Source organism: Struthio camelus, chromosome 6 (assembly GCF_040807025.1).
Source record: "Struthio camelus isolate bStrCam1 chromosome 6, bStrCam1.hap1, whole genome shotgun sequence".
NCBI lineage: Eukaryota > Metazoa > Chordata > Aves > Struthioniformes > Struthionidae > Struthio > Struthio camelus.
In genome coordinates, this window is record NC_090947.1 from 44,333,244 (window position 1) to 44,352,005 (window position 18,762).

Below are 18,762 nucleotides of genomic sequence, written 5' to 3' on the forward strand. Positions count from 1 at the left end.
TTGCTTACTTCTAAGATTAAAGTGTTACATAAAATATAATGAAACATTACTGTCTTTTCACCAATAGTGAAAAGTGGGGCAACCATTTTCTTGACTGTTCTTCAGTCCCTGGAGGAACAGGTCCTAATGCTTCTTCCTAAAAGATTTTCTGTATATACACACATCAAGAGAGTCATCCATTCCCCGAGAGAAACGTTACTTATTGTTCAGAGTTTATGATTAAAGAATCCTGTTTGCTCATTACAGGAAAGACATACAAATGAGCCCATACTAAAGGCACATGTATGAAAATAGCACATGAGAAATTATAATTATTACCTCTCTTATACCTTATATGAAAGTTTCCTCTCACTGAGGAAAACACTACTGTTGCTCATTTTTTACCCCGCAAACCTGTGCTTCCACTGAATCTAGAACAGTTCACCCCAGCTAGGGATCTGGGCCACCATCTTTGTGCACCAGCGTATAGTTAAAGAACTGTTAAAGGAAGGAGCTATCAAATACAAAACAAAAGGAATAAAGAAACAGGCTGCGTTTCATTCATCTGTTCCATAAGGTTACATCGGCATATATTAGAGTGCTGTTATACTGACGTCATTTCCACAGATTGGTGTCAGGTCATTTATAGTTTAGTTTTCATACGCATTAAATCAGGAAAAAAAAACCAAACAAACACAAAACAAAACTAAGGACTGATGTGATCAACAAAAGAAAAAACTAAATATTATTTAAGAACAAAAAATTAAAAAGATATTCAGAGTCAAAAGAAAGGCTGAATCTAGAAGTTATTATTTTTAGGGTGATGTAATCAAAACAGTGGAGCAAGAATGATGTAAGTAACAATTATGGAAGAAAAATGTCAAAACAAAGGGAACAGGATAATCTTTTTTGTGTGTGTGAGTTGATTACAGGGAAACACAAGAGTAATTTTTTGGTGTTAAAATTATTTAAAATACATCAGAAAGGAAATTTCCACTTTTCAAATAAAAAAATACCGAGCTAAAGTTCTCTTGATTGCGTTTGACTCTTTCAATCTCAGGAGTGACAGGTATTGGGGTCCCTGTCCCCAGATCCTCTTTGTATAACACCTACGTAGTAACATGGGAGTGTAAAAAAAATTAAGAACAAAAATATTGCATTTTATGGAGGCAACCCATATATAACTATTACGCCTACTAAATCCACTAGAAAGCACAAAAAACTAAGAAGTACAAAACAGTTAACAGCTGTGATAAATTCAGAGAGTCTTCTGAGATCTAGAAATACCATATCCAAGTTCTTAGATATGCTTCAGAATAATAAAGCATTAGAGAAGTGAAATAAAGCAAATTTTAAAAAATGGTGTTATTTTTAAATAGTTTAAGCTTCACAAAAACAAGAGTAACTTTAGAAAAATGAAAGGATATGAAGTGTTAAGTGTTATGATTATAAAAATTCTTTAAAAAATAAGTACATAAAATATAACTAAAAATCACTGAAAATTTTAAGTGGAAGGGAATGCTTGTACGTTTATATGTTAATTACAAAGCATAGAACATCTACAAATGTTAAAAAGTTCATATGAAATGAAGTTACAGGGAACTTTTTTCTTAAATTACACAAAAGTACCGAGCTAAAGTTTTCTTGATTGCGTTTGACTCTCTCCATCTCAGGAGTTACAGGTACTGGGGTTCCAATCCCCAGCCCCTCTTTGTACAACACCTGGGTGGCAACAAGGAAGTTTGGGGAGGAAAAAAAAAAAAAAAGGAGGACAGGAGAGAGAGAAAGGGAAAGTAATTTAATACTGTGAAACTTTTAAGTATGAAGAATATAATTTTGTCAGCCCTGTTCCAAGGCTTGCCAAAATAAAAATAAAAGACTCAGCTAATGTTACCATGAGTTTTGTTGTCATCTCACCTGGGTGCACATAAGTAACATGAGCAGGAATTGTAGGTGTTTTTTGTGAAAGTATATCTTGAGCCAAGTTACCTGAAAACTCTTTTGCATTTGTCCTTATCCCCAAGGAGTTTTATCAGTTCAACAAATGATCTTGTATTAGCAACTTTGCCTCTAAGAGTTCTGAGTGGCGTTGTCAGTATAAAACAGAGCTGTGATGCTTTCAGGGACAATTAAATATAGCAAACAGTGTAACAACAGTGTCTTTTCTGAACGGTAGAAAACCTTAAATCAAGGCTGGATTTCACATCAGTTATGTGTGAATTGGGTCACAGGAATCAAAATTAGTCCTAAGCTGCTCCAGTTAAAACAGAAATATGCAACTGAACTATGGCACAAAGCACTTGGACTTGTGCATGGTGATTCAAACGGAATGTGTCAGGAGCAGCAACAAGTCTGGATAGAAACACATTACTACAGCATTTTCCTCAATTATGCGTTTTTCTTCATCTTTCATACTACAGAGATCTGGGAACTCTGCCTAGGTTTTCTTTACAAAGACCTGTAGGATAGAAGAAAGCATCCAACACAACAAAATCAAGAAAAGAGACAACACACTAGTTGCATTAAATTGCTTTGCTTCAAGAAGTGTTAAGAGTTCATGTTTATGTTTGCACTGTACCAGTGTGGTGAGTCTGACAACTGTTAGAAGAAACAACTGTGTTACTGAGGAAGGGAGTGACGTTCACTCAGAGTATTACTGTTTCAGTGGGGAAAAATAGGAACTGCTTAACTGCTTTAAGTACATCAGGTTAAAAATTCATAGCTGGAACAATTTAATGACAATTAAGTTAGACTGAGGTGAAAAATTAAAATATAAGGATACTAACAAGTTTTTAGTGATTTGATTTAAAAAGGGCTGTTTAAAGTTCAACAAAGAATTAAAAGAAAAATTTAACATGGAGGAGTTAAGGGGATCTGATTTGAGTTTGAGGTGGTAGTTTTTGTTTTATTTAGCAATACCGAGCTAATGTTCTCTTGATTGCGTTTGACTCTCTCCATCTCTGGAGTGACCGGTGTTGGGGTGCCAGTCCCTAAGCCCTCTTTGTATAACACCTGTGAGGTACAAGAAAGTTTCCAGAAAAAATTGCTCAACAGAAGCAAAAATCATTAAATCTAACTATTTTGTAAGTTATTTTTAGTGTTAGGATCACTTTTTTTTTTTTTTTAATTAATTTCACACTTGTTCTAGAGCTGAATATTAAGGACATAGCTTGTGGTTGATTATTCTGTAAACGTATGAATAAAAATGCACAGGAGATAAAGGGTTAAGATAAAACAAACATGGAAAGAAGCACCATGTTAATTTCACAGCTTCCCTCTAGTTTTGGTTCTCAAAAAAAATGCATGTAAAGTTGTAAATCATCCAAAAAAGTTAAAGCGTAAGAAGTCAGAATAAACAAGTTAAAAATACTGCCAAGGAGAAAAAAGGTGCAGGGTGAGATTCTAAAGCACTGAGGAAAACCAGAATATATGTTAGGATGTTATCATGCAAGAATAAGTTATTATAATCTTTTTTTTTAAATACCGAGCTAATGTGTTCTTGATTGCGTTTGACTCTCTCTATTTCTGGAGTGACAGGTGTTGGGATACCTGTCCCTAGGTCCTCTTTGTACAATACCTGCAGAATACAAGCACCCAGAAAGGTGAGAAGATAATATTCCTTCCACAAAAACTCAATTACAATACATTTGGTTGACAGGTAAATATAATCTGGGATTTTATGTAATATGGGCACAATTTATTTTACTCAGCACTTTTTTTTTTTTTAAGTGCAGTCACCAGCTCAAAGTATTTGAAGTGTGCGCCTAGGCATTTGAAGACGCTTAAGTCAGTGGATTATTTCATTATAACAGGACACAAGCTTAAACACTCTGCTATTTGGAGTGAAAGGTTGGTATCCTCTGCTCTTCACTTTAGTTTAGAAAATTTAATTGTATTACTTTTCTGGTAGTTAACATTTCCAGGACTTCTGTTACAGTGTTAACAACCAAACCTTGTACAGACATGTCTAAATATATAGATACCTAGCTGTAGGCTCCATTTCATTTTGCTCTATATGTCTATTTGTTTGGAACAGCACAATTTAATCTTGTTTTAGGTCGCCAATAAGAAAACTCACTGAGTTTTAGCTCTCATACTATTAGACTTAATTTGACTTGTAATTATTTGATAGAAAACGTGCATTTTTTATTAAAGTTGCACAGAAGATGCCTGCGTTGGTTTAAAATATAATCAATCATGTAGAAATACATTATGAATACACTGCTCATTCTTCTTGCAAACTAGTAAAATACCTACAAGCTGCAGGCCACTGCTTAATGTCATTGAAACAAAGAAAAAGAATATAAAATAAAGCATTCAAAATAAGAGAAAACAAATGACGTAACATGAAGGTTAACAAATGCAGGATCATTTGAAAATACAACTCAGCTATGTAAAAATGAAGTGTAAGAAACATTAGTACTAGAAACAGCTCAAAAGGGAAATGGTAGTCATCAAATTAGGAACAGAAAATTGTAAAATACTCATTATATGTGTGTCAGCTCCTCAGCATTGTATAGCAAACAACTGAGACACCAATAATAAAAAGACCATATCCTGCCTCAATTCTGTGTGCAGAGATCAGAGTAAAGCAGCAGGAAATGAGGACTCAAAATCAGGAGAACAAGCTGTGGTTATTAAAACTTAACTAGTTATGGAAAGAGCCAGATACTGCTTCCACTTAAAATTGTCACTAGGTTTTATGACTACAAAAAAGGCTCCAATTATGTTTTTCACAAAAGTTCTCTCTAGCTGCTCCAATTTTGTCAGGATCATTATAAGACATCATCTAGAGGTTTTTTGTTCCTAGCTCTGTGTTTAGAATAGGTTACAGAAATAACACTGGGAAGCGCCTGAATGTAACAATTACTGCAAATTCAGGTATTTGAACTACCTCCTGCTGTATACAGGAATATAAGAGCTCTGTTCTCTTTTAAGTGAGTAATACACACAAACACCAGCAGAGGCTAAAGCTTGAGCTCTGCAAGAATATTATCTCTCCAAGTCCAGGATAAAAACATCAGCACCATTAAAAAAAAATAGGACTTTTTAGGAGTGGAAGCAAGATGGTAAAGCAAGATGATACAGTTGAGCAGTTTACACGGGTAAGTAGAAAACACAGGCCACTACCGAGCTGATGTGCTTCTGGGTCTCCTTGACACGCTTCACTTCTGGGAGATCAGGAATTGGAGTTCCTCTTCCAATACTCTCCTTGTACTTAATCTACAAATGCAGAGACATCAGGAAAAATAAAATTACTTACATTAAAGCACAGTTGACAAACGTATGGGTAACAAGTCACATGAATAAAGAAACTATAGGTCATTTATGTGTTACAAACTCACTGAAATCTCAGGTACTAAATTTACTCTGATGGAAGCAAACCAACAAGGAACCTATGAGAGTTATTTGCACCGGCCATCTTAGTGTGTACTTGATAGATATTTGATTTTTCCTACTGAATTTCAACCTCCTGCCTTTGGAAATTATCTCCTTCTAGCCCTGGACTCCCTAGATACCGGCTGGATGTTCAGCCAGCAATGTTCCTCTAGAGCAGAGATGAAGAGTTTCTTTGCTTTCATGATTTAAAAAAAAAAAAAAAAAAAAAAGAAGGAACATTGCCTCATTTCTACAAAGCAATTTAACAATAACTGAGCTCACAGTAAAAAAAGCAGGGAGTCTTGGCTGAGCCAGAAATTTTCAACTGAAGCTCCAAATTTGGCTATCTAACATCTCCCAGGGCCTTCATTTCAGTAAGAACACAACTTCTGATCTCTTAACAGTTGAGCCCTTTTGAGATGTCTCACATCATTGGGTTCAAAGCAAACTGTGATATTCAAAATTAAAAGTCATTTCTAAAATCTTAGCCTAATGGCATAAAAAAGGCACCTAGATTCGTATGTAGATACATAAAGAGCATTGTCCTGATTTAAAGGAGGTTGAAAATTAAAAGATCTCATTGACTTCAACATGAGCAGAGAGTTGATATTAAAGTATTCTCATCATCTTTATAAGCAATCTGGTAGTAGATAACTGGAACTGTTGATGAGATTTCATTACTAATGGCATTGTACTAAAAGATTTTTTAAAATACACATAAATACCCTTTAACAGGTCTGATACCATTTGGTCTTGCATTCTACCAATGAAAGGTATTTAATTTCGTATTTGCAAAAATCTATCATATCCAACATAGGCGTGTATCCAAATTATAACAATTAAAGTGTTCAATATCAGCACTATTTTCATTTCTACTTTATCATGAAATAAAAAATCGCATTTTCCAAGAACATATTTAAACACACTGTGCATGAAACAGGTAACTGAAATGTTAGTATCTTTTATACTAAAACGATGTCAGCATTCAGAAAAAGCATAACAAACATTTACAATTTTCAAAGGAAAAATAATACATACATATCTCCTTATTCCAATTTTACAGTATTAAAATTTTTATATAACATAAAAGATTTACAAGAAATGTGCTAAATAAACTACGTTTGAGATTAAAATTATGACAAGAACTTTAACGTTTTAGAATGGATTAAGCAACAAATTGATTGTTAATCATTAGAAAAACTATTAAGAATATGAAAAACTCTTAGAAAGTAACCCTTAGCTGGACAGATTATTGCCAAACCACAGTTAGCAACATTTAAGAAAAAAAGAGGGGAAAGATTGTATTATTTTAAGTTGAATTAGAGCTGGTAGAGTATTAAAAATCAATTGTTTTGTACCGAGCTAATTGCATCCTGGGTTCGCTTAACTCTCTGCATCTCTGGTGTCTTTTCAATAGTAGTTCCAGTTCCAATATCTTCTTTATATAAAATCTTAATATTTAGAATCAAGACAACAAGGTTAAGCATACAAAACAGCATTATCTCTTCTAGAGAGTGAATACAGGCTCATGACAGTGACAACAGTGCAGGCTGAAAGCCGGCAATGGAAGACCACCTCCACCCACTGCCAAATAAGGCCAGTAAAGCTTATTTTGCCTACCAGAAGAGTGTCATGCTACATTAAGTGTCGTTTGTGCAAAAAAGGGATGATCATTTATATTTGTAGCAATGCATTATAAGTAGAATAACAATGCATTTGTAGACTAATTTTAGGACTGAAAGCTAGCATGTGCTGTATTTTTAATTTGCTGTTTTTCTAATTCATTTGGTAATTTACACAATTTTTTTCTACTTACTATGCTAATGATGCTAGTTGCAAAATGGTACAGCAGACATTCAACACTTCACAGTCAAACACGAAATGTGAAACAAATCAGGACAGACAGTTCATTTCTCACTGAAAGAAGACATTTGCAACACAGCAAGACTGCACTACCTACATAGCCACGTGACAGAAGAAAGGTGGATACTGGTAATGCCACTTTAAACACAGGACTGTGATTGTTTATCATCTCCCTCACAGCTATGTATGTACATGTGAAGCAGGACAATGTCGGCTCTCCACAAGAAGTAATAGATAAAAAGGGGTAGCAAAAATCAGCTAAATCTACTTAGAATAAAATTAGCTTTGCTTGAAAAAGCGCTTATATTTGTTTAAGTAGGTGAAGAATGTAAGCACTTGCAAGAGTGCCTAAAGAGCCTAAAACAATTATTTTACCGAAAAAGTTAACATGTATTTTTTGAAATAAGCATTGAAAACAGAAAACAACAATACCGAGCTGAAATTCTTTTGGTTTTCTTTCACGCGCAGTATTTCTGGTGTGTCTTCTACCACTGTAACTTTTCCTTTACTGTTCTGTAGGTCCCACTGATACTGAAGCTGTTTAAAAAGTTAAAGTAAAATACCAAATGTTGATTCTAGGCCATAAAAACTTACTCTCAGGCTTTTTTCTTTTTTTTAAGATAGGAAAAATAAAGAATTTACACATTTTAAAGAGGTTATTTTAAACATCATTATTAGTGATATAAAGACACAGCACAGTTACAAGCATTCTCATTTAAATTAGCAATAGGAGATCCTTTACTACATTCACTGAAAAAAAAAAAATCTTGAAACGTGCCAGATGTTGCCTAAAAGAATTAAGTCTCAACACTGAAAGTTAAACATTTCAAGATAGATTGTGGAGTAATTGTTCATGTTTCTGAACATATAATCTTGAAGGTAATCCCACTGACATCACCAGACAACTTCTGTAAGTATCATGTTCTATTATTAGCAAAGGAATTGTCAAAGCAATGCAGCAGAAAAGAAGTTTTTTTTCAAGAAAATCACAACATCGTTTTGGCTGCCTGTGTAACACATAAGTAGGCTGCTGCATACTTAGAAGACCCATTGACTGAGAATCCCTGAGAGTATAAAGCCTATTTGAGATTTGAGTGTGATATTGGGACCTTATTACATGACAAAAAGCTGAACATTTTTGTTATTTGACAGTAATAGTGTTTATTATGCATATACATACTGTGCTAAAGTTCTTTTGATTCTCACGGACTCTCTGCATTTCTGGTGTGTCTGCAACAGGCACATAGTATGGCATGGTCCTTTCTGCATCTTCCTTATACTTTTTCTGATATAAAACACAAAATTCATTCCATTAATATAAAAGTGGTAATAAAGCAACCTGACATTGCTTACTGCTGCATAACGCCCATCTTTATAGAAATGTGAGACTTCTGTGTCTGATATAGACTCAGATTACATCTCTACGTAAGGTTTATTTTAAACGCTTAAAGTTATCAAGGGGTAAGAAAATTCAGCTACATCTACTTGGAGCAAAATTAGCTTTGGTACTGCAAAAACAATGGAAATTATTGTTCCATTTTATGCATATTAGATTGAACTGACAACATACTGAAATGGAATTTCAATGTAGGAGATGACCCATCACAGCTCTAGGAAATTTGGTTTGACAGTGTATCTCCTGAACATTGTGACAGGTATTTAGATTTATTTAAGAAAAAATGTGCCAAACTAGTATCTGCGCATGTGTTCCCACATGAACAATGATTAAATCTCTTCACTCAGGTTACCTGGCTTGAAAGGTTCTTGACCTGCTGGGCATGAATAATCTCTGGAGTATCAACAACACTGGTGTAGTTGGCTTTCTCCATTTCTGCCAACTGTTTGTATTTGATCTGTTGGGGAAAGCTCACACTTAGCTGCCTTAATCACATGTATGACAACAGTTTTCATTTGGTTTACACAGAATAAAAATGTTAATGAATTTTCCTTTAAAAAAAGACAGCAGATATGATATATAGTTATTTGCACAGACCTGGCTGGCAATGTCAGTGGCATTCTTTGCTCTCACAAAATCAGGTGTCTCCAAAGCCAGTTCTGTCAGACCTCTTCCTTTGATTTCCAATTCCAGTGCTTTTTTGTACTCTTTCTGCAAATGAGGATAGTAAGTAGATACTTTTAAAACATCAATGAGAACGCAATCCCTTTGGTAATTTCAGATAGTGTCATACTAATATAAACTCACAATTAAAAATATATATAATATCATTAAAGTGTATATATTAGTATGAAATTGCATCTACTATATACTAAAGTGTATATGCTATATACTAAAAAGTATATCCCTTAAATCTCGAGAGCAAATTGCACTACCGCAGCAGTAAATGGAGGCACACTACAGATCAGCTATATCAAGCTCTTCCTTCTCACATCAGTAACCTCAGCGTTTAGGTCCTTCAGGTCATCAGGCTGAGGCAGCAAAAAAAAATGACTTGTACAGAAGAGTAGCAATAGGGAGGGAGCAGTATATGAAATGCATGCGGTAGTGAAAAGTGGTCACAGAAGCGTCACGCCTGCGATGTCTAAAAACGCAAGGAGTTAGGATTCTCTTAGATATTCTGAGCCTTTTAGAATGAATACCCTCTGTAAAAACTCATTGCAACAGCAGCTGCTCTCCCCAAAGGTGGAAAAGATTTCCACTAAGGTCTAAAAGATTTATTTTGTATAAATTGGTATAATTTACATCTCTCTATGCCAGCTCTGCTGAATTGAGCTGACTATATCTGTTCGTAATATTCTGTGGTAATAAAATATAGGCTCTTTGAATCACTCAAAAACACGCTGCATTAGTAAGTACAAAATACTGTTGTCAATCAGCACACTTATCTTAAAGAGTATTTTCTAACAAGTTATACCATTAGTAACATTTTGAAAGTTGCTTTTTCAGTTTTCAGCCCTTAAAATAATGAGCTAAGCTTAACCTATGAAAACAGCCACTACGAAACATTTATTATACTAGTCCACTACATAAATAAAGCCACTGCTAGGGCTTGCATCCTGACTGTCTGCTGGCCAGCTCTCAGGGCAGGGCAGACCATGCTTTGGACATCAGTCCTGCAGCAGCTGACAATCGGCTGCTATAGCAGCTTAGCATTTGTCAGTCTTGGGGAAGGGGAACTGCCCATGAGCACGGCCAGTGTTTCTGACGCACCTATTTAAGTATAAAGCACTTTAAAAGAGCTCATTGCTGCACAGGGTATCTCCCAGTTGCATAAGTATGCTAGTCTGGTTCCCTCATTCTAGTCCGTTTCTGACCTCTCATTTTCCCACTCATTTTCCCTCTCCTCAGCCCTGGTTCCTAATGCTTGGTAATTGCTCGTGACCTTAGACACCCAGCTTGCAGAATTGACACCTTCAGTTCTTACCTTTAGCCTTGCTGCATCACCATCTTGATTTAGTTTACCCCTTGACTGACCTGGCTATTGATCACAGCACCTGATTCCCATCCATATCCCTGATAGCAACATAAAATGTTATTGCACAGCCAGGAACAGTTCACCACAAGTTCAGGCTCCCATTTTTATGTGTAGCCACTAAAAAGCAGTCTTTTTTCTTTCTACGCAAGATTTTCTAGTGACTGACTAGTTCATATTAGTGTTACACTGTCATGCACGCTTAGCAAGTGGAGGCTGTTACATCCATTCAGGGATTTTCCAGGCAGCTTTTGATTTACCTCATTTAGGATTTGAGTTGCATTCTTTGCTCTTAACATGTCTGGAGTCTCTTCTAAGGCTGTTAGACCTTTGCCTTTGACACCTTCCTCCAGGTCCCTCCTGTACTCTTTCTGCAGAAGAAAGAAAACAAAACTGCAAAGCCAGACTAGATATAGAATTCTATACATCACAATTTTGTTGCAAAAAATGAAAAAAAAATCCAAAAGGATTTAAAGAAAAAAAAAAAGAAGAACATTGTAGAGGGTTATATCCACACAACAGAAACAGAATATAGGATAGTAAAAATTGTTTCACAAAAATTGAGAAGGCACACACATGCACCCCACAATGGAAGTTACACTGATGAATATCAGAAAGGGATACAGTAAATATGAATACAGTTAATGAAGAATGAAATGAATACAGTTAATGAAGAATGAAATGAATACAGTTAATGAAGAATGAAATGAATGTACACAGCAAATTTTGTGTTATGTACATAACACAAAAATATGTATCAACATGCGTAATGTGAATGGTTAGGGAAAGGAAAGCGGTGAAGAAGAAATGCCGCTGAGGATAATTAGTGGAATTGTTTAAATTGGCAGAGGAATTAAACACAGAGTAACTGCTACCTCGCTTGCTATTTTAGTTGCATATTTGACATGTAATAAGGATGGTGTAATCTCCAAGCCAGTAAGGTTTCTGCCCTTAATGGACTCTTCAAAGTCCTTCTTATATTCTTTCTAATGAGAGTAAGAAGAAAAAAAGCAAAATAGCAAATATATATTACATTTTTACTTTTGATTATGTGAAAAACTACTGGGAGGATGGACAAGGAGCAGTAGTTCGGTATTAATGTCAGAGTGACAATCTGCTACAGTCAGTGCTGCAGGCAGCTAAAAGAATAAATCTTTTTTCTGTTAAAGTCCATGAAACAGCTCATTAGTTCCAGTGGAAATATGACCTGACCCTGCATTTCTATTGTTTCTACTTATTTGTATATGTAGAGATAACATTCAATGGAGTCACTCAAACATAATGACTAAGGCCCTTATACAAGTGTTTAAGTCAACATGTATAAGCCTTCATCTGTGACAGAGCAAGATAAAACTTCAAATAAACAGAAAATAATTGCTTGAGAAAACAGAATGATAGCTCAGTGAGGAACACTGTGACAGCAGAGACAAACAGGCAATAAATGACTTTCTCAAAACCAGAGTTCTCAGGTGAAAACAGTAACCAAGGTACCTACACTGACATCTAGAAAAATCTTTCTGTGGACTTTGGCAACTGACATACATAGTGTATTCTGTTGCAAGAGCTTAAGTGAAATGTGTTTCATATCACATTTCTTCGGCAGACTCCAAACTTTGCTTTAGCTTCATTTACTGACCGCTTGTACGTGAAAAATTACAGAAAATGTATACTTTAGGGTTGCACAGGGAAATTTCATGAATTGTAGTAGTATGTTGTAACTGATGTAAGGAAACATATGATATAAGGTAATGATAGTTTTTCAAAGTTTATCAGCATACACAAGAGTATAACTGCCTGTCTAAATCACTGTGAAAGTTTAACTGTGAAAAATACCTTTATAAAGAGTTTCTTCAGTCTAACAGTAGTTATTTTAATCTTACCTCACTCTGCATGAGCTGAGATTCTTTTGCAGTAAGGTATGTTGGCGTTTCAAAGTCCAACATAGGTTTTCCTTTTTCCTTCTCATACTTTTCTCTGTACTTCACCTGAGAAGAAAAGGAAAAAAGTTACTCTCCTGAATAATCAAAGAACCAACTCGTAATTAGTCTGAGCCTACTTGAAGTCAACAGACCTCAGGTAAAAAACGAACTCTAACACTGATTTTCCTCCCGAGATCCACATTAATTATTGTCAAATGTTCAATCAAAGGTCAGGCTTAGTAAAACATGTGTGACCTCGAATTCTACCAATTTAATCCTGTTGCAAAGGATGAGCAGTGTCAGTTCAGATTTCAAGATATAAGTGATCACAAGAAGGAAGAAAAGTAGCTGTAACAATCTAACTCGAAGGCCCTCAGGCTGCTCCTGAGCCTGCCTGAGCTCAGCCAGGCACACACCAGTGGATCGCTGGATTGTTAGCTGCAGGGTTTGAAAAGATGCAGTTCAGTGACTTGCTACCTAATTCTGCACATCGGTGCCCAGAACATAAAATATTCACCAGGATTAAGATATTCTTAATTCAAACTATAGCATCCTACCTTTAGGGAATCGATTTTCAGATTACTACATGAGGCAATGATAAGTCTAGTCTTCAGCTGAGGAAGATGCAAATCTCGAACTGGAGCAACACGTGGTGACTTACACTAAATACAAACTGACGACCTTTTTCTTATACTCTCTTGCTATGTAACCTTTTTGCTCTTCTGTGTCATACAGCAAAACAATAAGTATGGCCCTTTGTAATCTAAAAATAATTTTTATCTTGCAGTAGGGCCAATAAATATCTGGAATAAAGAGGAGTAGAGACCAAATCAGAGGATGGGTTTCTCTGGAATAAATTTGCTGTATTCCAGAGAGGAAAAATATCAATAGACACATTTAACAGCAGCATTAGGCACTGTTTGGGACTGTTAGAGCAATCATGGTAGCAGAAGAAAAGTGTCAGAACTCTCCTTTGTATCCCTTGAGACTAGGATGAGTAAAGCAATAGAAAATACACTGTTAGCAACAATCCTATTTCTTTCAGTCTCCACTTTCTGTGATTATCTGTCCCTTTTTTCTACAGATGAAATCATTCTGATAAACGTATTATACAGTGCAACAAGATCTAGATACAATAGAAATAAATAACTTGATGATCTACTCCAGAATGTGGAAATCATACAGTCATTTTGTATGAGCAAATATTTCCCCTTGACTTCTGTTCTCTCAGTTCGGCAGTGTATATAAAGCAGGTAGGCAGAGAGATAGAATTATATATTGGAGAATTTGCTAGGATGACTTCTGTGATGGAAACTTTGGTACTGAACAAGTGAGGTTAATGAGAAACATGACCCACTTACTTGGCTCTGTAGTTCTGATGCCTCCCTTAGATGAACCTGTTCAAGATTATCTGGCACCACATGGTAGTGACCCTTACTCTTCTCATATTGCTTCTTGTACTGGTACTGAAGGGAAGGTGTCAAAAATCATCTCAATAAAAAAAAAAAACCCTCAGCAAATCTACTTCTTAGGTCCAATCAATGCAACACTTCAATGGATCATCAAAGAGAAATTAGAAATACAAAAAGAAAAAAAAAACAAGAAGTTTAACTGCCAAAATCAGATATCATTTCTAAATATGTGGGTGAACGCTTATCTTTTCTGATCATTTCAAATGCAGTGAAGATTTTTCAAAACCAGGATTAAAAAAAAAAAAGGAAAAAGAAAACACAGTAGAAACATGAAAAGGTTTTGTCAGACAATAATGACGTTTGTCTTTTCTCAATAAAATTACCAAATATTTTGTTAGGTATAATTCTGTACTTCTACAACAGTGGGATGTTAAACATAAAAATGAAATAAAAAAAAGAAAAAAGTTTTAAATCATAGCAAGAAGAAAAAAGGAAAAAAAATGAGAAAGACACTCTTTGTTAGTGAGATGCAATCAGTTAAAATATAATAAAGAATAAAGATTCTATTAAAAATGATTAGAGGATTTAAAATATTAGCAGTTCTACAGCTAATCAAGTTTTCACTGCCCAGAGGATAAATGTGACAAAGTTGCTAGTTGACTAGGAAATACTCATTAGAAAGTAGAGGAAGAGATCACTACCAGGTGATGATGTCCCATGAACAATAAGAGAGGGAGTAGTTGTTACAGAAATAGTTAGCAGAGATCAATGCAGAATGGAATCAGTAAGAATGGAAAAATCAAATGGATCTAGGGTTAGCTGATGAGCTTACAGCACTGGCGAGTTGGCTTGTACTCAGGACATGGTTCATAATCAGCGACTCAGACATGTCTGTGACAGGCTTATGAAGTTTCTTTAAATCTGCCTTATATTTCACCTGCAGGTAGGAAAGGGCAAACAATACAGCAAAGACTGTTAATAAAACCTGTGATATCTAACATATTAATAACATAAAGAAGGTCTCCGTTAATGAAGTCTGAAATTTTTAACTTCCCTATGGGAAATGCATAAGTAGACATACCTCACTAGCCATGTTGTGAGCATCTTTCATGGTCTTGTAGATTTTAGCCTCCTTTAAATCATACTTTGGCTTTTTACCTTTCTCTCTGGAAAAATTCTCCTTGTATTTAACCTGAATTCAAAAACAATCAAGTATTAAAACTACTCTTGAGTGTTAACTTGCTTGGTTGCAGAAGGCAAAGAAACTGTATCTCATGCTGATAGTAACCAGAAGAATAAAGAAGCAGTAACTTGAAGGCACCCATTGGAATAAAAGCTATTTTAAAGATCACCCGATGTGGGAAAAAAAAAAAAATCTACATCTGTATTTATAAAATATCAGTTGCAATTTTTCATTCAGTGCACAGGTTGCATCTCCTCATTGCAAAAATAGTTACAGCTCAATTGTGATCTTCTGAAACATGAAGATTTTTCCTTTTATGGGAACTGTGCATATATAAGAGATTATTGTATTTCACAAAGAGACAAATTGACACAAGCATAAAGAACGTTTAAAAGAAAATTTTACACATCTCTCAGAGAAATACGAACTATAAAACTACCTCAAGGCATACAAGCATTAAAGATGGCAAACATATATGCTTTTATATATACTGTTGCATACATATTGTGTTCTATATAAAGCAGAAATAAGGAAAGGTGGTACTGATCACATACAGAATAATGATGCAATTAATTGTTAGGAATTAGGTTACACAAGAGGCTCAATAATACCTCCAAACCACATCAGATTGACATCAGCGAGGTAAACTACATTCATAAACACAATTTTAAGTCAGGAAATTTCAGCAGACATGGGTTGGAGGCACAGAAATGTTTATATGAATAGGAGTTTTGCTAATGACTTTAATGAAGTCCCTCATCCAGCATGTCTTGTCCCATCACACTGCTTCAGGTACAGCTAAAGGTTAATTTTTCACTGTTACTTGTGAACCTGCAGAAGAGACTATTCAATCAGGAACATTTTTTAGTGTTTTTTTGATATCAGAGATTCAAGAAAAACACAAAGAATTAAGGATTTAGTCCTCAAAACTGTAGCCGTAAGTTCTGGCTTGCCTAAATTGAGCCCACAGTTAGTATGTGAGCTCACTCGATTAGACTAGCCATCAGGATAAAAATTCTGAGGTTTTTTTATTTTTCATGTCTTCCCTGTAGCAGTGTTCTAACTGGTATGGAAAGAGGTCAGGCAATGATATTTCTTTCCACTTATGGAAATGTAATATACGTTTCCTTGGAGATGCTCTACACTAACAAACTAGCAGCCCTCACCCCTGGCCTAAAGAACAAGAATACAACAACTGTCATCAATCTTTCTAAAAGAATCTGATCTTGTTTAGGACAAGAATAATGTTTTTTGAAAAGCATTCAAAGACTGCGGCTGATGAGGAAAAAGTTCGAATAGTTCTCCAGTAAAAATTGATATCCCAAGCCATATTTATACAAAAATTGAATCAAAACAAACTACTGAAGAATTGATAATTAAATTGAGGAACAAGTGAACCATGCTACAGGTTTTTAAATTATAATGACATTTACAGAAATGTAAACAGACAGCTTTGTGTTATTAAAAAAAAAAAGAAAGATGCTTGAATGCAGAGTTAAATCACATTCCACAGATTTTCCACTTTTGAATTTCATTGGCACATTCTTGTCCAGACAACACCTTATCCCTCATGTTGTACAGCACTGTCCCTCTTTTGTTTTGCAAAATAAGCCAACACTCAGATAAAATAAAACACGGAGTGAAACAGGCAAGTCCAGAAGGTATGTAACTGCTTAACAAAACAATAAATATCAACTTTTTTTTTTATTTTTATTTTTATTTTTTTTTACACAAAGGGAATCAGTATTGATTCTGATCTCACAAAAATGAAAATCAAAAATAAGTTTACTAACACTTGTGAAGTTATGTGAGTGTAATATTAATCTATGATCACGATCAGACCATCATGCCAAAGAATTCATTTTTTTAAAGTCAGAAGAAATCTTATTGAAAGAGCTGTGCAAAATTAAAAGCAAGCACTGTAGACAGACAGATGAGACAGCCAAAAACAGGCAAGTGGATAAACGAACTGGACATAATGTTGTATAAAGATAAAAGAAGATGTTGCTAGTCTGAGAAGACGTGCCCAGAAGAAAAACAAAGTTAAAGATAACACCAATTATTTTTTGCCCCATTACTGTCTCTGAAATAATTTCCTCTCAGGACCTACACAAGCTCATCAAAGCATGTTTACAATACTAAGTGGAGAACTGGTTAGCCTCAGAACAAAAGCATGGAAAGGGAGGAGCTCATTATCACTGAATGAGAATGAATATCACTTCCTCTTTTTCTTGCACTTTATTTCTCTGGACAAGGTGCCAGTTTAAGAGTCCCTGGTTTCACTGAAAAAATTATTGTTTTTCTTGACAAATAAGTAGCTGGCATTCAAACATGCAGCAATTGCATGCAGTAGTCATGGCTAGACATAGAGAAACAATAAACCCCTTTTTTCATTTGGAAATACATGTGCAAGACAGAAATGGCACAAATCTGTCTACTGCTACTTCAAAAACTGCTACTTCGCCATAGTTTTTCTGTTTTGCAAAGGTTTGGGGATGGTAAGAAAACAAAATATGTGCCCTTAAATCACTATAGGGCAGACTTCTCTGAGGCTCTGGGACTGATTTACTCATACACCATGCTTCCCTTATGCCACTCCAGCACAATGTGAACAGAGTAGCTTGAAAATTTACTGTGAATCTTCTGCATAAGGTATGAATGTTCCCTTTAAAGTGACCTGCACCGTTGTTTAGACTTGTCATACCAAAGCACATATTTCCATTTTTCCATACAATCTCAGGAAAACCAAGGCAAGCTTATTTGGCGTTTTTGTGTGAAAGAGGTGAGTTTTCACATTGCATGAGTGCATTGGGAACTTCCATTAAAAACACTGGAAGCTCCAAGGCCAGTGTGAAGACCACAATAAAGTTTCAGGCTGTGTGTGCTGTTTTTGGAACAGACAAATTCCTCACTCACAGAATTCCCATGCACTGTCTTTCCATAGGAAAAAAGCAGGTCATATCAAAATGAGCAGCCTCACAAGTTTTGCTACATTCAATACCTTTGACCCAAAAAGATCCAGTGCAACTGCTGCATCATAAAATCTTTAACGACTTGTAGTTATAAAGATAATATGCAAGAAAGAGAAAGATGCATAAAAAAGGCATTCCCAGTTGTGTGACTTAAATTCATCTTACATGACTACTTAGCATATTAGCTTTCTTAAAGGTTCTCATCCATGGTGTATCGTAAGATGCAGCTCCATGCCCTCTCATGTGTCGTTTGAGGTATTCCGCCTATAATGCGTAGCAAGAAAGTAAGATCAGAAATGCAAACAATTATAAGATTAAAGCATGAAGCGGTGAGAAAGATCCAAGTGGAACTGAGGTCCTGGTGGAAAAAATTATCACAGGAAACAGCAAGCATGTGCTTCACACTAACCGGAGATCAAGGCTACTGTATAAAAGTTAACAAGCTTATATTAATACAGCATATTAACACCAAAATAGAGGATTCTTTTAAAGGTCAAGAGTAGAAAGTAAGTGGCAAAAAGAAACTGAATGACCACCTCATAAAGGTGCATAATAAGTTAGGCAAAACGCTGCTTGTTTGAAAGCCAATGCCCAGAAAAGGAAACGAGAGAATAAGACTAACAT

The 18,762-nt window shown here is 35.3% G+C and overlaps 1 protein-coding gene across 1 annotated transcript in view; it reads right to left on the minus strand.

Moving 5' to 3' along the window:
* The window catches only part of NEB (nebulin), a 145,043-nt gene that overhangs the window by 10,894 nt on the left and 115,387 nt on the right, over positions 1-18,762 (minus strand). The window contains exons 138-154 of the mRNA XM_068949383.1: positions 18,304-18,402; positions 15,065-15,175; positions 14,816-14,920; positions 13,933-14,037; positions 12,533-12,637; positions 11,528-11,638; positions 10,913-11,023; positions 9,215-9,328; positions 8,970-9,074; positions 8,402-8,506; positions 7,654-7,758; positions 6,717-6,809; positions 5,110-5,202; positions 3,464-3,556; positions 2,899-2,991; positions 1,609-1,701; positions 996-1,088 (exon numbers count right to left, since the gene is read on the minus strand). Coding sequence (XP_068805484.1) covers positions 996-1,088; positions 1,609-1,701; positions 2,899-2,991; positions 3,464-3,556; positions 5,110-5,202; positions 6,717-6,809; positions 7,654-7,758; positions 8,402-8,506; positions 8,970-9,074; positions 9,215-9,328; positions 10,913-11,023; positions 11,528-11,638; positions 12,533-12,637; positions 13,933-14,037; positions 14,816-14,920; positions 15,065-15,175; positions 18,304-18,402 — 1,734 coding nt within the window. The remainder of the gene's footprint in view (positions 1-995; positions 1,089-1,608; positions 1,702-2,898; positions 2,992-3,463; positions 3,557-5,109; positions 5,203-6,716; positions 6,810-7,653; positions 7,759-8,401; positions 8,507-8,969; positions 9,075-9,214; positions 9,329-10,912; positions 11,024-11,527; positions 11,639-12,532; positions 12,638-13,932; positions 14,038-14,815; positions 14,921-15,064; positions 15,176-18,303; positions 18,403-18,762) is intronic.